Source organism: Cupressus sempervirens, chromosome 10 (assembly GCF_028749045.1).
Source record: "Cupressus sempervirens isolate cs-2001-9-10 chromosome 10, ASM2874904v1, whole genome shotgun sequence".
In the NCBI taxonomy this organism is placed as follows: Eukaryota; Viridiplantae; Streptophyta; class Pinopsida; order Cupressales; family Cupressaceae; genus Cupressus; species Cupressus sempervirens.
The window spans coordinates 575,845,240-575,863,718 of NC_143127.1; the positions used below are offsets into that span (position 1 = coordinate 575,845,240).

General features: G+C 36.6%; 1 protein-coding gene across 8 annotated transcripts in view; it reads right to left on the reverse strand.

Annotated features, from left to right (window-relative positions):
• The window catches only part of SWEETIE (HEAT repeat-containing protein), a 314,166-nt gene that overhangs the window by 226,867 nt on the left and 68,820 nt on the right, over positions 1-18,479 (reverse strand). For all 8 annotated transcript variants that reach the window (XM_089806951.1, XM_089806947.1, XM_089806950.1 and 5 more), the window contains exon 7: positions 7,934-7,998. In XM_089806951.1, coding sequence (XP_089663077.1) covers positions 7,934-7,998 — 65 coding nt within the window. The remainder of the gene's footprint in view (positions 1-7,933; positions 7,999-18,479) is intronic.

The following is an 18,479-nucleotide window of genomic DNA, read 5'->3' on the forward strand; positions in this document are numbered from 1 at the left end:
GCTTAATTGATCACTTAAGTTGTGCAAATGCAACTTTCAACCCATTTACACGTTTACATTTAAAGGACCTCCAAGAGTGCGATTTGCACTAGAAAGGCACTTTTAAACACTTAAAACATGTTTTTAAAACATGAAATGGACATCCTAGAATGTGATTTGCATAAAATTGGTCTTTAACATGTTGAGTGTTACATGTAAATACATTTGGAGTCCACGATTTTGCTTTCCAATGCCAAAATTGTCAAATGCATATTTTTAAAATATGTAATGGAGGATGGAGACTATGATTTGCATTCTTATTCATGTTACGTGTTTTTTTTAAAAGTAATGGAGCCTAGAGAGTGCAATTTGCCTTGTTTGTTATATGTGTGCATTTTAAAACATGCAATAGCACATGGAGAATGCGATTTTCCTTCTTTCCCAAGAATGCATCCATTTTAAAACATGTAAAGGCTCCAATAGAGTGCAATTTGCACTAAAACATGTAAATATGAAAATGCATATTAAGAATCCGATTTTAACATGTAAATGCATATTTGAAATAAGTAATGGACCTCTTAAGAGTCCATTTACATGTAAATGCACTTCCAACCAATGGATTTTATAAGTAATGCATCTTGGAAAATCCGATTTTGCATTCAAAACTCATGTAATCACCCTCCAAGAGCTCATTTTTGGACTCCAAAGCCAAAACAGTCCAAACACGTGGCATGTATTACACGTTTTAAAAAATATGTGATGAGGTCTTGAGAGTGGGATTTGCACTTCCAGCCATCATATCAATATATTTAAACATGTAAATGCATCCATAAACCACGATTTTGCAATCCAATACATGCAAATGTGATGCAAAAGCATCCTGAGTTGCCTTGCTATCCTGCTCATCTTTGTTCATTCTACCTGTTTGTGTTGAGTTCCAGTGATTGCCGAGTTGCAATTGTTGTCAAGTTGTTCAGTATTGGCTGAGCTGTCCAACGTTGACCGAGCATTTTTGTATGTGTCAAGTTGTCCAGTGTTGGTCGAACGTTCTTCGTGCACCGAGTGAACCTCATGCTTGTTGATGTTTGGCTCCTTCTTTGACCTAGTTTATCTACAAGTGGTTCTTAGTTTGAACCGACTTGTGTATTTAATTTGGATTGTGAATTTAATGTTAGGATCTTGCCTTGGGGTGTGTGCAGACCGTATTGTGATCGACTTCTATTATGTAATGATCTAGAATCGTCTGTAAACTGTTTTGGCAAGTATAAATAAGGATGTTTAGGTTAGGATAGGTATGCTGCGAGGTGGGTGCGAAGTAGGAGAGTTGGAAGTCCGAATTAGAGACCTGTAAAAGTTGTAAGTCTGGGATTTCGTAAAATTTTGTTGGCCGTAGCCCGAAAGGCCTCACAGTCGAGCATGTATGCTGATAATTTGATGAATTAATAAAGTATTTTGTTGTTCCTTCTCTTCTTGGTGTTGTTTTCTTTGATGTTTTCTTTTGTTAGGTTTACTCAATAAGGTGATAGGTGTACCTCTAGCCCTAGCTTTTTAGATTCTCCTTGCATAGGTGGTATCAAAGCTTGAGGTTCGTCCTTAAAAAGATTAGATCGTGTAGAACTCTAAGTTGAATTTGGTTGTAGGGTGCCAAATCTGTGGAGTTGACCTATATCTTTGCAGAGGGTTACAACCTTGTAGGAATTTATTTGTAAAGATGGTTCGAGGCAAAGGAAACGCTTACTCTACTATTATGGACATGTTGAGAGAAATTGCAGCGAAATCAGATGTTGTGGAGACAATCCAGAGAAGCAGAGTGCATCTGTATGATGTGAGTGATGATGAAGCAATGGCACCAAACCCTAATCTGGAACCTGAGGAAGATCAAGATGAGAAAAGATTGTTGAGAGTATTGTCTAAGGTAGATTCATAGCCTACTGTGGAAGTTGTTCCTTATGATGGAAAATTGGACACCAATATTGTGTTGGATTGGATCTCTGATATGGAGAAGTTCTTTGAGTTTGAAGGCACTCGTGATAATAGGAAGGTGAAGATTGCAGTCACTAGGTTGAAAGGTCATGCCTCATTGTGGTGGAAGCATTTACAAACTGATAGACAAAGAGGAAAGGAAAAGATCAGTTATTGGTTTAAAATGGTGAACAAAGTGAAGAAGAAATTCCTTATTGTTGATTACCAAGTTAGCTTGTTAAGAAAGAAGCAAAATTTGAGACAAAAGTACATGACTGTGAAAGAGTAAACTAGGAATTCTATAGATTGGACATCAGATCTAGACATGTAGATGATGAGGTTGAGAAAGTTGCAAGGTACCTGAATGGATTGAGATCGGGAATTCAAGATAAAATAAGTTTTGTGAAATTGGAAAGTGTGGAAGAAGCATATCAATATGCCTTGAAAGCTGAAGAGATCTTGACAAAGAAGCATGAACAAAGACAAAGAGGTAGAGGTGGAAGATTCCAGAGAGGCAGAGGTAGATCTTATGGAGAAGGTGGCAGATCTGAAAATTTTGTGCAAGATAAGGGTAAATCTAAGCGAAAAACCGAAGATAAAGGCAAGACCGAGTGGAAAGGTGGTAGTTCTTACTGAGGAGGTACTAGTTCTTATAGAGTTAGAGGTAATTCTTATTCTAGAGGTGGTTTTCATGGTAATTGTTTTAGATGTGGCAAAGAAGGGCATAGATCCTTTGAGTGTAGATACTCTGGTAAGAATAAACAAGTTAACAGAAATGTTGTGATTCAAGGAGACCTTGAGGGTTCACCAAGTCAACCTGAGGTTGGAGAAAACCTGATGGTGGGAAGAACTTTGTCTAATAAAAGAGTTGATGAGGTACCCATCCTGCGGAGAAGTCTTTTCAAGACAAGATGTAAGATGGCACAAAAATGTTGCAAAGTAATTGTTGATAGTGGCAGTTCAACGAATTTGGCATCAAAGGAACTGGTTATAAAGTTGCAGTTGCAGAGGTTGAGATACCCTAAACCCTAACATGTGTCATGGATCAAGGATGAGTATAAATTGTTGGTAAGTGAGCAACGTATTGTGAAATTCAAGATTGGAAACTATTTTGATGAAGTTTCATGTGATATTATGCCTATGGATTGTTGCCATATTTTGTTGGGTAGACCTTGGCAGTATGATAGACATGTTGTGCATGATGATAAATTAAATCAATATACTCTTTCGGTGAATGGAGAAAACAAAATATCGTTACCTTTGATTTAGTCTCATGATGAGATAAATTGTACTACTGTGAGAATTTGCATGGTTAGTTGGAAGCAATTTGAAAAAGAGATGAAAAGGAACCAAGTTTGTTTTGCTATAATTCCTAGAAGGCTAAGTTGAGCTAGTAATTATCGAGCATCAGAGCATAGTAATGACTGAGTGACAGGTAAAGGTTGAGCAACAGAAGACAGTAGAGGCCGAGTGATTGCTGAAGCTGATAGTGCTAGCCGAGTGCTAGCAAAAATTGAAAGGTTGTTGAATGAGTGTAAGGAGAATGTTAGAAATAATTCATGATGGTTTACTGCCAGTAAGGAGTATAAGTCATTATATGGATCTAATTCCTGGAGCTAGTTTGCCAAATTAATCACCATATAGATTAACACCTACAGAGATGAAGAACTTAATAGACAAGTGCAAGAGTTGTTGCAGAAAGGTCTGATCAGAGAAAGCTTGAGTTCATGTGTTGTACCTATTGTATTAGCACCTAAGAAAAATGGAGAATGGCGAATATGTACTGATTCCAGAGTTATTAACAAGATCAAAATGAAAAATAGGTTTCCTATGTCGAGGATGGATGACATAATTGATCATTTGATGAAGCAAAGTATTTTACTAAGATTGGTTTAAAGAGTGGTTACCTAATACCATTAGATCAGAATTAGAGATGGTGATGAGTGGAAGACTACTTTCAAGACAAGAAATGGTTTGTATGAATGGTTGGTTATGTCTTTTGGTTTCACTAATGCACCTAGTACTTTCATGAGGTTGATGAATGGAGTTCTCCAAAGATATTTGAGTAAGTTTGTGATTGTTTATTTGGATGATATTCTAATATTCAATAAGACTAAGGAAGAACATCTTGAGCATGTTAGGCAAGTATTGCAGAGATTGAAAGAGTTGAAGTTGTTGATAATTTGAAAAAAGGTTCCTTTATGCAAGAAGAGATTGTGTATTTGGGATTTCGGCTGATGGTTTGAGAATGGATTCTGAGAAGGTTAAAGCAATTGTGGAATGGCCTACACCTAAGAGTGCGGGTGAGGTAAGATCATTTCATGGTTTAACTAGTTTCTACAAAAAGTTTATAAAGAGTTTCAGTTTTGTTTGTAATGCTATGACTAAGACAATGGGAGGAGATAAAAAGGATTTCAAGTGAAAAAAATGGAGCTGATAAAAGTTTTGAGACTTTGAAACAAAAGGTTGTTGAGTTACATGTATTGGCTTTGCCTAATTTCACAAAGGTATTTCAAATTGAGTGTGATGCAAGTGGTAGTGCAATAGGAGTTGTGTTGAGTCAAGAAGGTAAACTTGTTGATTTCTTTAGTGAGAAGTTGAATGATGCTAAAAAGAATTATTCTGTGTATCAAGAATTTTATGCTATTGTTCAAGCCTTGAAGAAGTGAAGACATTATTTGATTCCCAAGGAATTTGTGTTGTATACGAAACATAAAGCTTTAAAATATTTGGGAAGTCAACATAAGTTGAATTAGAGACATATGAAGTGGGTTGAATATTTGCAGAGTTTCACATTTGTCATCAAGCATAAGAGTAGAGTTACTAACCGAATTGCAAATGCATTGAGTAGAAGACGTTCTTTGTGGACGGAGATGAAGGTTGAAGTTCTTGGTTTTGACGAATGAAAGAATTGTATGATACTAACCTTGACTTTTCTGAGGCATGGAGAGAGTGAAGAGCACCAAATCTATCAGATCGACAGAGTAATTATGATGAGTATTTCATTCAAGAAAGTATGTTGTTCAAAAGAATTCAGTTGTGTATACCAAGAAGTTCTATGAGAGTTAATCTGATTAAAGAAAAGCATTGTGGTAGATTGACTGGACATTTTGGAATTGATAAGACACTGAGTTTGCTTAAGGATAAGTATTATTGGCCACAAATGTATAAGGATGTTTAGAAGTTTGTAAGGAGTTGTGGAATTTGTCAAGTTGCAAAAGGAGTAAGTCATAATACTGGATTTTGTTGTTATGGGTGGATTTTCTAAGATGACACATTCTATACCAAGTAAGAAGACATCAGATGGTATACATGTCGCTAAAATTTTCTTCAAAGAGATTGTTAGATTGCATGGATTATTACCAAGAAGTATTATTTCTAACAAAGATGGTAAGTTTGTCGATTATTTTTAGAGGACTTTATGGAATAAGATGGATACTAAATTGAAGTTTAGTTCTACATTCCATCCACAGACAGATGGACAAACAGAGGTTTTGAATAGAAGCTTGGGTAATTTGTTGAGATGTTTAGTTGGAGATAAGTTGAGTAATTGGGATATGGTATTGGCAAAAGCTAAGTTTGCATATAATAATTCTATGAATAGGAGTACAAGAAAAACACCTTTTGAGATTTTTATTGTCATCTAGCCTAGAGGAATATCAGATTTGAGGGATGTTGTTGGTGAAGAGAAGAGAGGTGTTGAAGGGGAAGAATTTGTTGGTTTTATGAAGGTTTTGCATGAGGGAGTGAAGTTGAAATTGGGACAAAGTAATCAGAAGTATAAGGAGATTGTAGATAAGTCTAGGAGACATCATGTTTTTGAAACTGGTGATGAAGTGATGGTTCTTTTAAGAAAGGTAGATTTCCTGTTGGAACATATAGTAAGCTAAAAATGAAGAAGTTTGGACCTTGTAAGATCTTGAGGAAGTTTGACAGTTGTAATACTTATGAAGTTGAGTTATTTGATGACATGGATATATCTCCTATATTCAATATTGGTTATTTGCACAAGTATCACGAGTCAAATGATGAAGTTGTGTACCAGATGATTATCCTAAGAAGCAGATTAAAGAAGTTGAACAGATATTAGATCAGAGAGTTGGTAAAAGCACAAGAGGAAAATATTACTATGAATATTTGGTGAAATGGAAGAACAGACCAGTTGAAGATGCTACACGGATTTCACAATCTAAGTTCGATTCAGCTCAAGTTGTGGCACTTGCATGGTTCAAGAGAATCATTTCTTTCAACCCCGGTTGTTAGATGCAGGAGCATCTTGGGTTGCCTTGCTATCCTACTTATCTTTGTTCATTTTGCCTGTTAGTGAGTGATTGTCAAGTTGCAGTTGTTGCTGAGTTGTTCAGTATTGCCCGAGTTGTCCAATGTTGACCAAGCATTTATGTATGTGTCGAGCTGTCCAGTGTTGCTTGAGCGTTCCTTCGTGCACCGAGTGAACCTAATGTTTGTTGATGTTCGGTTCCTTCTTTGACCGAGTTTATTTGCGAGTGGTTCTTAGTTTGAGCCAACTTGTGTATTTAATTTGGATCATGAATTTCCTATTAGGATCTTATCTTAAGATGTACACAGACTATTTTGTGGTCGACCTTCTATTATGTAATGATCTAGAATTTTCTATAAGCCATTTTGGCAAATATAAATAAAGGTGTTTAGGTCAAGATAGGTATGTTGAAAGGTGGGTGTCAAGTAGGAGAGTTGGGAGAGTTCAGATTTCATCAAATCTTGTTGGTCGTAACCCAGAAGGCCTTACAGTTGGGCATTTATGCGGATAATTTGATGAATTAATAAAGTATTTTGTTGTTCCTTCTCTCTTCGATGTTGTTCTCTTTGATGTTTGTTTCTGTTGTGTTACTGAACAAGGTGGTTGGATAGTTAGGTGTGCCTCTAGCTCTAGCTATTCCAATTCTCCTTGCGTCAAAATGTATTCGAGGAACACATTTTTGCATTCCCAAGCCAAAAATTGTTAAGTTTATAGCTTCAGTCGAATTGATTCGATCATGAGAAACATTGTTGATGGTAAATCATCATTTAGACAAATATTCTTATATATATAATATTATATATTACATGTATGGTTATTTATATTATTGTTAATATATTATTATTATCTAATGATGATTAACCATAGAGACATGTCTCTTCATGAGACATGTCTCCTCTTGTATTTATTAGTCTTCAAATCTGCATTTGGAATACACCAATTACAATGGCAATGTTATTACATTTGCAGAAAATGATCCTAGATAATTCAACATGGTATCAGAGCTGAACTACAAATGTAAATATGTGAATTGAACGAGCCCATGAGAAGATTGGGGAGAAAGACAATAACATATACTATCAAAACCAATGCTTTAAATCATCTACATCCGTGCAACTGGTGTCGTTAGAGTAACCAATTCCTTCATAGACCGGAAGACATTGGCATACATAGCCAACCTCTGTTTCGTTTGAACATTGGGCAGGCCTGGCGCAAGAGTAATTGAAAGTTCCATTAAACATCAAATAATGACCTCTTGTCCCTGTCCCAAAAACTCAAGGTAACATAGGTTGAATTAGATGACTTTCAACAATGGATAGCCTTACAAAAATACCACAATTCCTTGTCTAGTGCAAAGGTGCTGAATCACCTTGTGCCCTAGACAGAGAAAGAAAATCATAGGTTTTTAACTTGAATTCATGTGTATTGCATACTTTAAATCATCAGATTCAAGGTCAAAGGGAGTTTCCCTTCTATTTTGAAAAAGGGTTTAATATGAACTGTTTTGTTTTGTTTCGCATTTAAACGAACATTGATCTCCATAAATGACCAAAAGTACATCAATGGGACTTGCAAACATTCCATTTTAACATAGGAGAACTAGGGTAAAGGATTCTTAAAATTTGAAATAATAATTGAGTACAATATAGAAAAATCATGCATAATACAGGCAACATAAATCAGAAGAATCAAAAGAAGTTGCAGGCTACATACCTCTAGAAATGACACCCAAGCCATTGTCAAACCAACACGCAAGTCTTTATGCCGTGGTCCAGTTGCTGTGCATGAAAGCAACAAATTAAAAGAAGCGTGAACTCAGACACATTCAAACAATTATTTGAGTACAGTGATGCCTCATCAACTATTTGATAACTTTACCAGATCACTTTCTGCATAGGCAATATACACAATTCTTTAATTTAACAAATAATATGAGCATATCCTAGAAAATATAAGAAGTTTCAGTAATTCATTTAAATACTAATAAATCCAAAAAAAAACTAAAAGAAAAAGAAAACTAATCCCAAAATATTAGTGTTCAGACTATAATTTGTCAACAATAAGGACAATATTACTCTTAGAGAGTACAAAAACATATTCCAACTATTTCAAAGGGAAAACTGACGAGGTAGTGAGGATAACATCTTATACATGTTTTAGATTGAACAAAAACTGCTTAGTAGCTCTTCCCACTTCTAAACATCTAATTTAGCATAGTAAATAAAAATTGGTTTCATGATTTTTTTCCCATTCATGTCTCTCATCCTATACCACAAATATATTTTCTCTAGAATACCCCAAAAAAACTTGACCTACCTCCCAAACTGCTCAGATAAGCCTGTTGCACTAGTCAAATTTGTTAGAAAAAGTGATTCAAGATTGTGAGAAATGTTTCCCATTCACCATAGTTTCATGTGCCCAAAGAAAAGTGGGTTGACATAGTTCAATGTTCAATCACAATACAACACTCAAGTATTTAAATGTTAGAAAATTGGTATTTCTAATTTTAAATTTATGTCTTATATTGTAAATTATATACATCTTTTCATAACTAGCATATAGTACATAGTATGTACACCCCTCACGCCCCTCCTGTCCCCCGCCACCATTCCAAAGATGGGGCCCCTCTGTCCCCACTGCTTGGAAACTTGTCCCAACCTATCCCCGTCCCCAAGGTGGTTTAACTATGGTATAAATTATGATATCTGGGTTGTAATTTTAAGTGGAGATGTTTTTGTTTTATTGGAGACAAGATTAGAAATTCTTTAATCCATGTTGCATAAGGTTATAGATCTATACTTATTAAGTTCCCCAGCTCAACCAACCTTTTAAATAAACACTAGCTCTGTGATATTAATGCTCCTTAAAAAAAATTCCAAGAAATCATTATGTTTTGGAGTCCACCTTAGTGGTTGGTCACGTCAACCCTTTATTTTACCTTTCAGTTTTCAGGAGTGTTTGCAAAAAGGTTCCCATAGTGCAGCTGCACAATTTTATAAGCCAATAATTGAACAAAAAGCATTTTATTTTGCTCTAAGGTTTAACAACTTCCTCTATCATAAGTATTTTATATATACAATGTCATTTGTTCTCCCAGCTGATTTGGAATTATTCAAAGAGAATAACCTCTTGAAATTATAATATTTTTCCAAGGACAAAAGTTAATTGTGTCAACAACAAAATTTTCAAGGGAATTTAATCATGTTGTGTAAAATTAAAAATATAGATTACTACAATTCTTCAACTCAAATCACTTAACACCAGACAGGTGATACTCGTGGTCGTAAGCATATTTTTGTTCATCTTGTATTCACATTTAGTAGATTCTTCTTGATTAGTTCTCCAAAGGTTTGTAGAACCAGATCAGAAAGGCATCTAACCCAAAGATTTAATCAGTTAATAAAGAAAAATCATGTTTATGAATCCATCTCAGATTGCAGTTGCATCAAACTGTTATTTTCCCTTTCCATGACTGACATGAGATACTTCTAGTGCCATTTTTAGAAAACTACAAGAATAGTTGGTGGCATGGTATGTTAAATCATCCTTAAAGAAGTGAAGCTTTGGTGGTGGATATTCTGTAGAAGATGGCACTCATTCTTCGTAGTTCAAAAAGAGGTCTTGATTGTTCTTTTCTTCGTATGATGATGGGAATACTCAAAAAGTTCATCTTTGCACATCTATTTTCATTTGACACCACAGAGCTATTTTCAGGCTTTGGAGAGGCTATAGAGCATGAACTCCAAGGGCTATGGAATGAAGGAAAGTTTGGATGTAGGCAGAGAAGGAAAATGTCGGGGCAGCATAGAATTCATATCTTTTAAGCATTAATTATTATTGATATGGGCATCAAAGAATGGGTGATAAGGCGAACAAGATAGAGAGATAGAATGCAATGGCAAGCACACCAGTACAAAAACAAGCAACATGAGAAATGAAACTGCATGACAGCAAAAAATTAAAAAAGTTTTATCATGGTTTAAATTGTCCTCACCAAGCTGCAAACAATATGCTAATCCATATCTTGATATTGTTTTTAGAAAGCAATTTGAAGCATATAGCATCTCCAAAGCACTAGAAAAAATTTTTCAACCCTCAACCAAACAAGAAGTATGCCACAATCATGCTAATGATACTCCAGACTGAAGCAAATAAAGAAGAGCAATGCTAATAATGACTCATGATATTGGCTTATTCGTAGAGGCATTTAATATAATGGTAAAATAATGAATGTGTTATTAAACAAAGATCATAAATGATCTACAAATACAAGTATACACAAGAATGTTTCTATAACGAATAAAGAGACAGAAATAGAAACATTTTGAAGATAGAAAGAGAAAGTTTTCATTAAGAATAGTAGGAATTTATGGAAGCATTACAAAAAGAGTAACCATTAGAAAAAGATGAAAGAGAGTAAATAAAAACTATCTAGTATCGTAATACCCTCCCTTAATGGTCAATCTATCGTCAAAAAACAGAAATTTACATGTCTTAAAAAAGTGAAAAAGGCAGTCTCGAGTTGATAGAGAGGTCTACATGTTCTGCAATATTGGTCTGCAGTAGCATTGACTGTGGTAGGACGAGTCTGAGTACCCAAAACAAGCGCCTAAAGGCGATGGTACATGAAGATCCTCATCATTCTCTGCTTCCAGGTGTTTTAGTTCTTTTTGTTGAAACATTGACTGCCTTCTAGCATGAGACTAATGAGAATGCCATTGCACCTTTTTCAATGATAAAGCGTGAAAAATCTAAGATGACACGAACTTCGAGACATATTGACAAAAGACCCAAAGAATTTGAAGAGACCCGGATAAGAGCTTGAAAACCCCACAAAGAATCTGAAATTAGATTTTGATTCCGCCAGTTCAAAAATTAAGGCACGGAAACGATGCACCCATAAAAAAAAAAGACCGAACCAGTTGAGATATACAAATACCCACCACTAGGAATCTGCAAAAAAATTTAAAACCGGCACAAAAAAAGAGTGTTTCAAAAGAAACCAAAGCCATTTCTAAAAAAACCAAAAAAAGGTAGATTTGATTATTAAAAAAATGGTGGAAAACAAAACAATTGGACCCTTTCCAAAATATGTGCAAAAAAAGTCAGCTTGAATGTAATGTCCCCATTTTTAACCGCTTTCTACAGTTGGCTTGGTCAGTTCACCACTGCGACCCTTATGAGCTAACAGTGGGATTTGAGGGTCTCAGTTGTGTGGTTACGGGCTTTTCAACAACCTATGTTGTGTTTTGGCTCCAATTGAGGGACTTACTATTTATAGTAAGTTTAACTGTCGGTTCCAATGATCTCGGTTGAGTTAGAGAAGTTGGGTGATGCTCTAAGTTTCTATTTCAGGCTTCCAATTTGGGCTCCATGAATCTTGGAGGGAGCATCTATTTATAGTAAGTCACCCCGTCAAGTTCATTCATCGTCTTTCATCATCAAGATCACTTTGGTGTTGTCAAATTTCGATTCTGATGCTTCTTCAATTGTTTTCGCAAGACAGGTGAATTATTATTATTATTTATCTAAATACGTTAAGGTTGTTATTTTTGTTGGTATTGGTGGTCGGTCACCTCAGTATCATAGACCGTTGGAACTAGGACGAAAAGTTTTAAATCATGGGAACAAGAAACAGTGGCCTTGCATGTCAAAATATTAAGTTATAGTGGCAAAATGTTATTTTTGGAGCCAAAAGTAATTAATAAATGATATTAATGGCACTTTATTATATTTTAATGTTTTGTAGAGAGAGCTTCTTAAGTGGACTTCTTTTGGGAAATTGTTGTCATTTGGAGATTATAAATATGAGGACATTTGATGAGAAAAGCATCCAATTATTTAATTATCTTATCTTTCTTTGTTGTCTTTGTGACATTTCTGAAATTCTGAAATTTTATGCCCTTGCTGAAGTATAAGGGTTTGGGATCTAAAGCTGTAGTATTGTAAATTCAATTTTGAGATTACTTGGCAGATTGTGCTGAGGTGTACGATTTGTCATTTTTCCTACTGTAATAATTGTTGCTGAGGAGAAGTTTAATTTTTCTTGCTGCTGGAGGTTGTTCTGGAATTTGTGAAGCGATACACTAGAATTGTTATATCAAATTGTGTGCTGGTTAATCTAGACTTGGTTAAACGCCAATTTATATCTATTGTTGGGTGTTATTTTCTATTTGCACTTTGGGAGCAACATTTTCCAAATCTGCAGTTGCATTTGCTTGTCAATGAATTATTTGTTGCTGCTAGTCTTCATTTCAGAGGGTTTCAAGGCATGTCTTACTTGTAAGTTCATGGATTGTAACTTTTAATTTTTCTAGGTATTGTTGATTTAGATAATAGGGGATATTTTATCAACTGCGTTGTTGGTATTTTGTGAAAATACTCACTATCTAAGTTGATATTGAAATCTAGAAATTTTCAGTTGTATATTCCCTATGTAATATCTAAATATTTGAGCTGAAATTATTATTGCAAAATCTTCTAGTTTGTTGCTATATTGTTGTATAAAAATTGCAAAACTTCAAGAAAAAAAAAAAAAAATCAATTCTTCAGCACAACAGATTGTTTGAGAGTCAATCGAGTTATTACAGTGGTATCAAAATGGTTTCCTACCATCCTGTGGGGTAGGAAAGTTATTTTATTTTCAAATCTGACGTTGCATTTGAAGTGACCAGTACTCTAGCATTTTCTAGCTATGGACAGATACAGGAGGCCTAGTAGTCCTGGGAGTTGGTAGAGTAGTGTGGAAGATAGCAGGAAATTAAATTCTTTGACAGAGTATAAAAAAACTTAAGCTTCATCAGCAAAGGATGTCGAAGAGCTTGTCGAATCTAGAGACGATTGGCAAGGCAACGAGGTATATGGTTTTAGCCTTTAGAAGATCGACATCGAGGTTATAGGGAACGAAGCTTGAGTTTTCCTCGACAGGTGTCCATGATGCAGACGTTCCCGTATTTAGTATGGCATCTACTAGTCCTAGCTGCATTGTTGATGATGGACTCATTTCACAGAGATCAGTAGACGTGTCAGTACCCTTGGGCTTCAGCAAGTTGAGGCTCCCAGAGTTATTACTGCAGTTAGTGCAGAGACAGTTGATGCAACTGTTACTACTGACACTTCCGGCTCTCTCGAGAAGGGTATTATTATTGGAGATTTGTATGTGAGTTGTCGTAGTGTTGCTCTAGTGTAGGAGACAGTTACTTCCTCGGGCAGGACTAATGCATATATGGAGTCACCCAACTGTGATGTTGGTGATTTGTGTGTTACAGCTGAGTCAGTAGATGTGGGTTCATGCTCTAGGGTTACTGATTCACAACTTGACGTAAAGTCATGTGTGCAGTGTCAAGTATCAATAGTTGAGGCTTTGTTAGATGTGGATGCAGATAGTATGGACACATCTGATGATACATTTTTGTGATGCTATGAGTTGCATTGGGTATGATTACCCTTGCCAGGTATCAGTTGATGACTCCGAGGAAGTTTTGGATGGGTCCCACGATCAGTCTTTACAAGCTTTATCTTTTGAGGTGGAAGCTAAGACATATGGGGATATTGATATTGTGAGGGCTTCCATTTCTTTAGATAAGGAGTTGATTGAGGTGCATAATAGTTGTATGTCGGATGCAGAGTTGTGCAAGGTCAATAGTACACATGCACTAAGTAATCTTGTGGTGGATAGCTCTAATTCGGTTTCCTATCATAGTGCAATTAGTGAGACAAGGAGCTTGCATAAGAGTCAGGGGTTACGGAGGCATCATGTGACTTGTTAGCTGAAGGTGAGTGATAGTGACATTTCTTCAGCTATTGAGCATTTTGATGTCATCTGTTAGATGCTAGCTACATCTAGTTGGGGTGCTCTTGTGTTAGATGAACACGATGATAGTAGTCTTTCCATAGTAGAGGTTTATGCGCTTCGAGAGGCTATCAGGATCTTGAAGCATAGTTACTCTCAATTAGTTGCACAGGGATTTCCTTCTTGAGTGGGGTAGCACCTGTCATGAGACGTTAAAGAAAGAGGAGAAGGTGGTTGAGCTCACTCGGGAGCTTGAGGTGACTGTGGACTCTCTTCAATATACTCAGTTGGCTCTTCAGCAGTCACAGTCACAATTGGATGAGGTTACCGTAGAGTTAGAGTGGGTACTAGCCCCAGACCCTATTCAGTTACATATTGTGGTTGGTGGTGAGTTTACTTCCACGTTTGGGGATGAGGGACGTGATGATATGGCAGACACATCCATTTCAAATATGAGTGCAGTAGGTATGGATGAAGTAAGAGTATCAGTGGAGTTGAGCTCTCATGTTGATTTGCTTCCTTATGCCAGAAGCAAATCTATTTCTTTATCTCATACAATTGATAGAATTGGAAAGTTCGTGGTGCCACATTTTCAAAGGGATCAGCTGTGGGTTGCAGGGGAGCAAGTTGATGCTTCCACATATAATTTCTACTGCACAAAGTCTTTCATGGAGTATCTTTTGGAGAGTTTGGATGTGCGAGTAGATTCATACAGAGTATCCGAGGGTACTCTCATCCGAGGTCCTCATGCTATTCAGAGATTGGTGGGAAAGATTGTAGAGGCGTTGTCTACTATGCTTCCCCACAGGGATTTTAAGGTTGGGTTTGTTGAGAGGGTTTGCCAGGATCCTACCCAACCAATAGTTCGGAGTCAAAGATTGGAGCCATCTTCTAATTCCCAATTTGATGATGATGAGCCCTTGACACAGATTGAGAGTTTATATCGGCATTACACTGTGAGGAACAAGAAAAGTTTCAAATCATGGGAACAAGAAACAGTGGCCTTGCATGTCAGAATATTAAGTTATGGTGGAAAAATGTTATTTTTGGAGCCAAAAGCAATTAATAAATTATATTAATGGCAGTTTGTTATATTTTAATGTTTTGTAGAGAAAGCTTCTTAAGTGGAGTTCTTTTGGGAAATTGGTGCCATTTGGAGATTATAAATATGAGGACATTTGATGAAAAAAGCATCCTATTATTTCATTATCTAATCTGTCTTTGTTGTCTTTGTGATATTACAATAAATGATAATTGTCTATTATTAGTTAATGGTACTCTATTGTAAATATTTGGTTAGCTTTAGTTAGCTTTCACTTTTTTAGCTTTATCTATTAGAATAGAATATTTCTATTCTTTTTTATAGTTTCCTAAAGAAACATTGCTTTATTCTTTTGTATATATAGATCTCTCGGTCTCTATTAATAACAAGCAAGTATTTACCATTTACTTCCATAATATGGTATCAGAGCCTAGACTTCAAACTTTTTATAATTTGTTATAATTTCTTTCGAAATTATCTGCTCCAAAAAAATTTGAAATTCTTTAAGTCTTTTACGTGCTTTGTAATACCTAGTCACGAGGTTTCAGAGACAAAGATCTACGAATTTGTCTAAAAAAGGCATATGTTTCTTGGTCATTTTTTCTAGAAATTGAAAATCTACAAATCAGTGATTTCTTGGGGCATTTTTGGTTTTGTTTCCTCATCCTCTCTACTGTCTTAGCCAAAACACCTCTATTTTGAATATAATCAGCCATTTTTCTACCTGCAAAACACCTTTTTTCTACAATTTTAACCATTAATGGCCACTAGCTAGGGTTTTCTTTGAAACCCTAATTTTTGGGCTCGAGAAAAATTTTGTTCACAAATTCTTGGTGGGTTTTCTGAAAGCTCAACTGAGTTGTCCGATTTTTCTAGGTGCCTCGTCTTTTGTGCTTCAATTTTCGAGCCAGCAAATCTAGAAAACGACAACATATTCCTCTTCTGGGTCAAGTTTTTTGAGCTCTCTTCTGGGTCACTCTCAAAATTTTTTGGGACTTCCATTTTTTTGTCTCGAAGAACGTGCCTTCACATATTTTCACAATTTTTCATTGAAAAACATGCCATGGCATCTCTAACAAACATTTTTCTCGAGCACAACTCCAAATTCAATGGTCAAAACTATGGAACTTGGAAGCAGCGAATCATAGCAAATTTTGAATATCGGAACATCGATCAACTTGTTCTAGGTATTAGGAAGTGTCCGACTTCTCCTGGTCCTAATCAAGATACGTGGGATCTGAATAATTGAGAGGCAATGATGCTTCTCAAATTATCTGTGGCTAATGATCACCTTTCTCAAATTCCATCCGACAAGACAACTACCGAGATGTGGACACATCTCAAAGGTCTTCATGAGACTTCTGACAAAAGTAGAGCTTTCTTTCTAAAAAACACTCTGTTTTCTATTGTCATGGATGAGCGCACCTCGCTCCAGGCACACCTGAATTGGATTTAGGAAATCCGTGATCAATTACTCGCTATCAATCGCAAGATGGAGGAAGAGGATATTGTCGATATCACTCTTCGGAGTTTACCAAAACCCTATAAGCATTTTATCGAGACTCTCAACATCACATCTTCTGATGTGGATTTGAAGTTCAGTGATCTCTACACCCTACTGCTTTAGCAAGATCGGTGGAAACAACAGTTCAGTAGTAGCTCCAGTTCCACCTCCACAAAGCAAGCCTTTGCTGCAAAATCCTTTCAAAAGGATAAAGGCAAGTTTCAACAGCCATCTCAGTAGAAGTCTTTTGCTCCAGCATCAAATGGTTCTCGAAAGAAGAACATTCAATGCAACTACTGCCACAAGTTTGGACACATGAAGGTTGAATATCGAAAACACTTAGTTGCACAATCTAAGCAATCAGGTTGGCAACCCAAAGCGAACAGTATAGAGCACACTAAGCAAGCGAAATCTGTCTTTTACGCCTTCATGACTAAAAAACCTGCAAATCATGTGAAGTCGTCTACATGGTACATTGATTCAGGTGCCTCTCGTCATTTCACTCGCCGTAGAGACTAGCTTACTAACTACCAGCCTTTTTCAGACTCTGTTATTTTTTGTGGCGAAGAAGAGTACACGGTTGTCGGTAAAGGCAACATTTAGATTCAGTCTACTAGGAGGAATCTCATATTCCTTGATGTGTACTACATTCCAAGGATGGAACTAAATCTACTCTTAGTTAGTTAGTTGTTGCGACATTCTCCACACTTGGCAATCACTTTCTGGTCGCATCAGTGCACCATCACTGATTGGGTGACTAAGTCTACCGTTCCAGTAAGTCTTGAGGATCATGGTCTTTTCAGACTTACTAATTCAATTGATTCTCAAGACTTAGCTATGGCTTCTCAGTAGTCTTCTGTTAGCACACTTTGGCATCAGCAATATGGGCACTTAAATGTGCATTATCTCTCACAGCTCGCTCGAGATGAGCTTGTTCTTGGATTGCCAGAGATTCAGACTCAACAGCGTGGAGTTTATGATGCATGCCAGGCTGAGAAGCAACATCCCACACCTTTCACCAGTGGCAACTCATGGCGAGCTTCTCAGGTACTTCAGCTTGTACATGCCAATATCTGTGGCCCTATGGCCACTCCTTCTGTTCTTGGGTCCAGGTATTTTTTGTTGTTTGGTGATGATTTCAGTAGAAAATTGTTGGTGTATTTCCTTAAAAAAATATCAGATGCATTTCCTGTATTTCAGATGTTTAAACCTTTAGTTGAAAAAGAGTCTGGGAAATCTATTATTACTCTTAAATCAGATAATAGGGAGAATGTTGTTCTAATGTTTTCTCCAACTTCTTGGATACACATGGCATTAACGCCTGTTAACCACACCCCACATGCCACAATAGAACAGTGTAGTTGAACGTTGGAAAAGGACAATCATCAAGATGTCTCAATCCATGCTCGAACACAGATATGTTCGAAAGCAGTTTTGGGCAAAAACTGTTAACACTGCAGTTTATTTGTTTTACCGATCACCCACTGTAGTGGTCAAAGGTAAAACTCCGGAATAGGCCTCATCAAGTTGTAGGCCCAAAATCAATCACCTAAAGGTTTTTGGCTCCCTTGCTTTTGTTTGGATCCCTGATGCATCACACACCAAGCTGGATGCCAAGAGTTAGAAACGCATGCTTGCTAGAGATAGCAGTCTTCACAAAGCCTACCGCCTAATCGATGTTGAGACATCTCGTCTCATCTACAGTCATGATGTAGTCTTTGATGACCAGGGAGGACTTTTCAAGCCTATTTCTCTTATTCTTGATCTAGCAGACCAACCTATGTAGGCTCATGATTTGGGAGTTCAGCTTCCATTAGGTCCACCTGATGGGAGGGCTCCAGTAGCTCCTACAGCTCCAGTTATACCTGTACAGACACCTTCATCTTCTCCTGCAAGTTCACCTCGCTTTGTAGATGCTTCA